Source organism: Trachymyrmex cornetzi, unplaced genomic scaffold (genome assembly GCF_001594075.2).
Source record: "Trachymyrmex cornetzi isolate Tcor2-1 unplaced genomic scaffold, Tcor1.1 scaffold18, whole genome shotgun sequence".
NCBI lineage: Eukaryota > Metazoa > Arthropoda > Insecta > Hymenoptera > Formicidae > Trachymyrmex > Trachymyrmex cornetzi.
In genome coordinates this window covers 24,384-31,017 of record NW_017296418.1, presented here as the reverse complement: position 1 = coordinate 31,017, position 6,634 = coordinate 24,384, and the positions used below count along the sequence as shown (strand labels likewise).

The window sequence follows — 6,634 nt, the reverse complement described above, 5'->3', positions numbered from 1 at the left end:
TGAGTCTGAGACTTAACTTCAACAAATTTAAATAAAAAGTTAATAGTTATCGATAAAATGTAACTAAATAAAGTTAAAAAGTTAAGAGTCTAAAATGTACTAAGTTAAGTTAAAATTATTTAACTTTTCAACTTTTTAACTTAACTTTTAGCTTTTTAACTTGGCACTACCCAACCCTGCAGTAAATAGTATTTATTTGCAGAGTAAAGATTCCAAGGATGTGATAGAATTGACGGACGAGAACTTCGACAAGACTGTTTTAAATTCTGAAGATATGTGGCTAGTCGAATTCTACGCTCCTTGGTGCGGTCATTGCAAGAATCTAGCGCCTGAGTGGGCGACAGCAGCTACCGAGCTAAAAGGCAAAGTCAAACTGGGAGCTCTGGATGCCACTGTAAACACGTTGAAAGTGAGATACATGCCTTACTAATATTTTCTTGTAATGCGATTGATGTGGTACACTTTTGGTCTAACACGTAATATTGCAGGCAAGTAAATACGAGATCAAAGGCTATCCCACCATTAAATTCTTCGCACCAGGCAAGAAGGATGCCGACTCGATGCAAGACTATGACGGCGGTCGAACAAGCGGTGATATCGTTAACTGGGCGCTCGAGAAATTAGCCGAGAATATTCCGGCGCCGGAAGTGGTGCAAATCACTTCTGAGAAGAAGCTGAGAGCAGCATGCGAAGACAAGCCGATCTGTGTGGTTTCCGTTCTGCCACACATTCTGGACTGTCAGTCCGATTGTAGAAATGGATACTTGAAAACTTTAAGTACTCTCGGTGAAAAATACAAAAAGAAGATGTGGGGGTACGCATTAAATTTGCGTATATGTTATTTTTAAAACGATTCATAACTATTCCTTTTTTTTTCATGCTTTAGACATGATTCTGAAACCAATCGGTGTTTTTTTATTTTTCGATTTTTATTGTAAGATTTATTTTACAGTAAATTATAACTAAATAAAAAAGCACGTCGATCAAACAATAGAATATTGATAAAAAGATCTTTTATAATTTAATTTTTCTAAAAAGTTATAATCAAATTTTTTCGTATGAATTCGTCCAATATGTCAACTATTTTCACAAAATGTTCTACTTTTAGTATAAGTGTCTATGTAAGTTTCCACGGTTATTAGTTTGTAAATTATATATTCACATAAAGCGATAAGATATAATTCACAAACAATTAGTACTCACCAAATAAAGATAATTACAAACATTGCTATCCTAGATTTGAGTCCTTCAAAATTCTGTAATTGAAGAGGTACAACTGGTTTGCGAATTATATCTTATCGCCTTACATTATATAATTTTCGTACTAATAACCATGGAAGCTCACATGGACATTTTACTTATACTAGATTTATTCTTAGAGTCACAAATATTATTAATTTATTTTAATTATTTTACTTTTCGTACAGATGGGTCTGGGCTGAAGCTGGTGCTCAACCGCACATCGAGGATGCGTTAGAGATTGGAGGTTTCGGCTACCCCGCGTTAGCAGCCGTTAACATCAAGAAAATGAAATATTCCTTGTTAAAAGGTAGTTTCTCATACGATGGAATAAACGAGTTCTTACGAGATCTAAGTTACGGCAGAGGTGGCACTGCGCCCTTGAAAGGTGCTCAATTGCCTGTCATCATTGAAACGACGCCTTGGGATGGTAAAGACGCTGAACCTCCACAAGAAGAGGAGATCGATCTCAGCGATGTTAATCTAGATGATAAAGACGAGCTATAACTTATTGAAAGCCAACCAGCTGAATTCTTCTTAGAAGGATTTACCGCACACGACGTATATCGTTTCTAATAAAAAAAAAAACTAATTAAGGGCGTTAATCGCGAATCGGTATACAAGTCATACTCGCCCAAAAATTTATTTTGTATTGTCAGACTTAACATCTATACATATATATATATATACTTAATAAGAATCTACATCGATTAATTTCGTAATGAAATTAATGGTAATTGAATAATTCCATTAATCAATGATTTTTGTATAATAACATCAGTATATATATATGATATCATCATTTGTCGCTCTGTGTATCCTAAGGAAGACCAGTTCTCAGGTGCAGTTGTCTAGTTTTATAAAAAAAAAAACACGCGTTTAAGTAATTCTTCCATCCGAAAGCCAATTTTATACAGTTTTTTGAGTTGCATTTAGGAGAAGCAAACTAGTTTAGATCCTCATCATAAAACGTGTGCATGTAATTCATATTGTTTGCATCGTTCTCCATGTGTTTTGATAGGAAAAAGGTAGAACAGTTTGAAGTACTCGCTCCGTGTATCATGATGCATTTATTAGCCTGCTTACTTTTGTAAAAGTGGGTTGTTTAAGATACACATAGTTTATGTAAAAAAAAAGTCCTATTTGTAATAAATATATATCATACATTTACAAGTATATTATTTCTACAGAGGTCATTTTTATGAGTACAATTTGTAAGCTTATACATACTGATAGCACAAGAAAAAACTTTTCAGCAAAGCTATTAATTGTTTTTTCTCTATAACGGGATCAAACTTGGAGATTATAAAAATCAGTCTATTGTTGTGATCTGTTAATATAAACATAGTGTTAAGTAGAGACTGATTTTTTTCTTATGTTAGCAATTCTGCAGCCTATTACCATTGATCATGTTTGACCCTAATCCTTTGCCTACTCTAATTTCAGCAGTGGTCCACTTGCTTCTTCCAAATGCTCTGAACGTTACGCTCCAAACGCTACGCTTCGATTGGTCCATTACTATTTCGAGTGCTACAATTGCTACGTGAGCGCTCCAGCCAATCCACCTTTCGAGGTGACGCAGTTGGAGCGAAGTGGGAACAAAAACAATGACGTATTGATGACGTAATCAGAGTTGCTGGGAACGTTCCGAAGCATCAAATGAACCAGTCATGTCAGTGCTACAAATGCTCTGTAGCGTTTGAAGCGCTAAGTGGACCGTAGCCTTCAATTAGCATAGCTCTGCATTGTTTCAACCTGGAGTTTAAAAACATTTTTAAGGCTGCGGTCCACTTGCTTCTTCCAAATGCTCTAAACGTTATGCTCCAAATGCTACGCTCCGATTGGTCCATTACTATTTCGAATGCTACAATTGCTACGTGAACGCTCCAGCCAACCCATCTCCCGAGGTGAGGCAGTTGAAGCGAAGTGGGAGCAAAAACGATGACGTATTGATGACGTAATCAGAGTTGCTGGGAGCGTTCCGAAGCATCAAATGGACCAGTCATATCAGTGCTACAAATGCTCTGTAGCGTATGAAGCGCTAAGTGGACCGCAGCCTAAGACGTTCAAGTTGCTTGTAACGCAAATGAAATCGCATAATGATATGCTGTCTTTTGTTATGTGAATGAAATTCTGTGAATGCTACATCAAAGAAAATCTGAAAATTAATACTGAAGCTTTCCATATGTTGTAGCACTGTTGAATTTCATACGGAAAAAGGATGGCAAAGAAAAAGTTACTAAACTTTTCGTACGTTTCCGTAGCATTATTGTACAATTAACTGGGTTTTACATAAGAAAGATGACATATCACTGTGCGATTCAAATTTGATTAAGAACATAATTTATCTCTTAACACTTCAAGTTGATACTGGACATGTCAGTTACAGTTGGAAAAAGATCAAGATCAAACATGATCACTAGTAATAGGCTGCAGAGTTGCTAATATAAGGGAAAAAATCAATCTCATTACTGAATAGGTACACTATGTTACATTAATATCGTCTAATAAAAAAACGAATATACTTTCTTGCAGTCTTTCAGAGTCTCAATCACAAGCAAATGCCATATGTTGTATACTATTTAATCTACTTATGTAAACTAATGATTATATTGAAAAAAATTTCTAAATTTTTTGTTAGAAATTTTTAGACATCTCTCCATTTTTAACATGTCACAAGATAACTTTTAATTTATAAGTTCAGTCTTTTTTCATATAACTGGTATATATAAATGCAATAAAAATAAAATTATTTCCATATCTATTGCTGTAAATGCTTATAAAATTTATAAAAATTCATTCCATTATTACATATATAAGATAGTATGAAAATACATGAAGATCTCAATCTTAATATTTTTCTATTCTAAAAGATTTTATGGCAGTGTCAAGTTATATAAGGCTTAATTGCTTTAAACTTATACGAAAGTACTATTACTCTGAGTGAAGATGTAACTGTACTTGTAAAATAAATGTCTATGGCCGGTATTCATAATCCATTCTTATTTCAAGACTGTCTTAAATAATATCTTGAGGCTTTAATATGGCCTTCTGATTAATCCATGACATCTTAAGACTATACTTAAGATAGTCTTAAGTATAAGAATCAACTATGAATACCGATCTAAGTTACGTTTTCTTTTCAGACCTATCGTTTCAATGGTGCATCATTTGATATGTCATTTGATACATCATTTGAGTCGCAAAATGCTCTCAATGGACGTGATACATTGTTAACATTAACATTGTCACTAACAGTGGACACAGAATTAACATCTGTTAATTCTATGATGTCATAGCTTTCATTCTTTTTGCATATATATGGATACAATAGAAAGATGTAGTAAGTTATTGTACTGAATATGATAGCGCCTACAATTAATCCGATGATACCCCAGGCTGATAATAGCATCATTTTCCGACCTGGAAGCGGTTGCGATTGATTCTTGGACGCTGCTAATTCTGTCAATTTCTGATTCGTCTTGTAATGCTTGGTATTCTGCTTGGAATTCAGATAATCCGCTTGGAACCTATATGATCCGCTTTCGACTTCATGGAGTGTTACTGTAAATAATTTTATCGTCAAATATCAGGAACGATAATTAGGTGGAGAGATACGCTCAATTTTAAACAAAGAACAGTAATATACTGATAACGCAATAAGGAGCGGAGCAAGCTCCAAAGTTTTGAGAAGTTTATCTGGAACTAAACTTAATGGGCCTTTTACAATAAGCCGCAAGTCAGAACGTCAGAAGTTTTAACCAGTCTTAACCAAGTCGTTCAAGTTGGCTATTGGCCAACTTCATCGATTATGACTTAAGATCGTTTCGAACTTCTGATTTGCGGCTTATTGTAGAAGGGCTATAACACTTACCGAGAACGGAGATAATGGCTAAAAGATATATTGTCCTCATAATATCCGCGAGTAATCAGTCTTTTAGCTGATCTGTGTCAAAGATACAAATAAAGCGTCTCGGGATTTTATTAATAGGCGCGGATAAGGACAATTATTCGCGTTGTTAAAAATGTTCGAAGATATTTGACTTGGCGTGGTCCATGTACATAAAAGAGTCAGAAAGGTCAGAAAGTCATTCTTTATCTGTGTGTATCTAAAATCTGTTTTACAATTGCATAAGTGTAGTTATAAGTGATTGTAATTATAAAAATTCACCAATCACTGCCGAATATGAGGAGAATATTCGACTGTGATTGGTTAATTCATACAATCGTAACCACGTACACAATTGTAGAACGAGCTTAAGGGCGCGTTCACATAGCCTGTATAAAGTCTGTACCAAACTAGAGATTGGAATGAAATTTAACCAATCATGGACTATGTTCCAAAACTTCCTCCCGAGGAAAATTTTACTCGAAATATATAGTACACGTAACGTATATACTACAGCATATAAAGTAAAATCTTCCTCGGAGAGGAAGTTTTGGAACGTAGCCTATATAGGTCTATTCCATCGACATCTAGAATGGACCGCTGATGGCAATGGTGGGGGTAGAAAGACGATTAGAGTGAGAGGCAGGAATAATAAGATCTTTCTTTCTCTGTTTACTGAAGCCTGATTGGTTGTTGTTAATCCAACAACCAATCAGGCTGTTAGAAACAACAGCAAACAGAGAAAGAACGATCTTATTATTCCTGCCTCTCACTCTAATCGTCTTTCTACCCCCACCTCGCTGATTGTCATCAACAGTCCATTCTAGATGTCGATGGCTGGATTCCGATGGATTTTGCTTCGTATCATCGGAATTCTGTTTTCTGGGGGGCTATTCTGTACACGCTTACCGACAACTGTCGGTGTCGTTAATAACGTCGGTCGACGAATGTCGCTAAATGCGATTCTGTACCATGTCGGACAGAGAAAAAATTAACAAATCACATTTGAACAATTTGATCACATGACCATTGCGATTGGTCAATTCTTTCTTCATCCGAGTTCTCGGACCGATTCTAGCATCGTGGACACAAGGCTTTAGAGTCTAAAGACATTACTTAAGACGGTCTTGAAATAAGACTCAACTATGAATACCGGCCATAGATACATATTTTGTCTTAAAAAGAGAGAAAACGAAGATGTCGAGTACCTTAGTGAACTTTGCTTTGATTGGTCAGAACAGAGAGAAATCTGAGAGAGGACATGCCGTCTCAAAACCTGTAACCAAAAAATGCTGCCGCGCACTACTGCCGCCAGACAAAGTGGATGTAAACTACATAGTTCTGAAGGTGATACGTCCACTTTTCTAAAGGCCGCAGCACACTTTTGCATAACGCATAACGCATAGCGCATAAACGAATCAACTAATCAGAAGCTTTCCTTTCCTCTCATTCCATGGAAAAGAAGAATTTTGATTGGTTGATTCTCTTATGCACTATGCATTATGC

General features: G+C 35.7%; 2 protein-coding genes across 2 annotated transcripts in view; one reads left to right on the top strand and one right to left on the bottom strand.

The window, feature by feature from the left end:
- Window positions 1-2,405, top strand: part of CaBP1 (Protein disulfide-isomerase A6 homolog CaBP1) — a 4,122-nt gene extending 1,717 nt beyond the window's left edge. The window contains exons 4-6 of the mRNA XM_018504726.1: window positions 203-409; window positions 489-814; window positions 1,428-2,405. Of these exons, the coding sequence (XP_018360228.1) occupies window positions 203-409; window positions 489-814; window positions 1,428-1,746 (852 nt within the window). The 3' untranslated portion in view covers window positions 1,747-2,405. The remainder of the gene's footprint in view (window positions 1-202; window positions 410-488; window positions 815-1,427) is intronic.
- Window positions 2,406-4,373: 1,968 nt separating this feature from the next.
- LOC108759322 (uncharacterized) lies at window positions 4,374-5,291 on the bottom strand. Its single transcript, XM_018504687.1, has 2 exons — window positions 5,114-5,291; window positions 4,374-4,803 (listed from the first exon to the last, which is right to left on the bottom strand). The coding sequence occupies exons 1-2, from the start codon at window positions 5,151-5,153 to the stop codon at window positions 4,388-4,390; spliced, it is 456 nt and encodes a 151-aa protein (XP_018360189.1). The 5' UTR covers window positions 5,154-5,291; the 3' UTR covers window positions 4,374-4,387.
- Window positions 5,292-6,634: the final 1,343 nt, after the last annotated feature.

Excerpts from the sequence above, each read along its gene's own strand:
- LOC108759322 (XM_018504687.1), bottom strand. The coding sequence starts at position 5,153 with ATGAGGACAATATATCTTTTAGCCATTATCTCCGTTCTCG. Across the intron at positions 4,804-5,113 it reads AGCCATTATCTCCGTTCTCG|TAACACTCCATGAAGTCGAA; the intron begins GTAAGTGTTATA and ends AATTATTTACAG.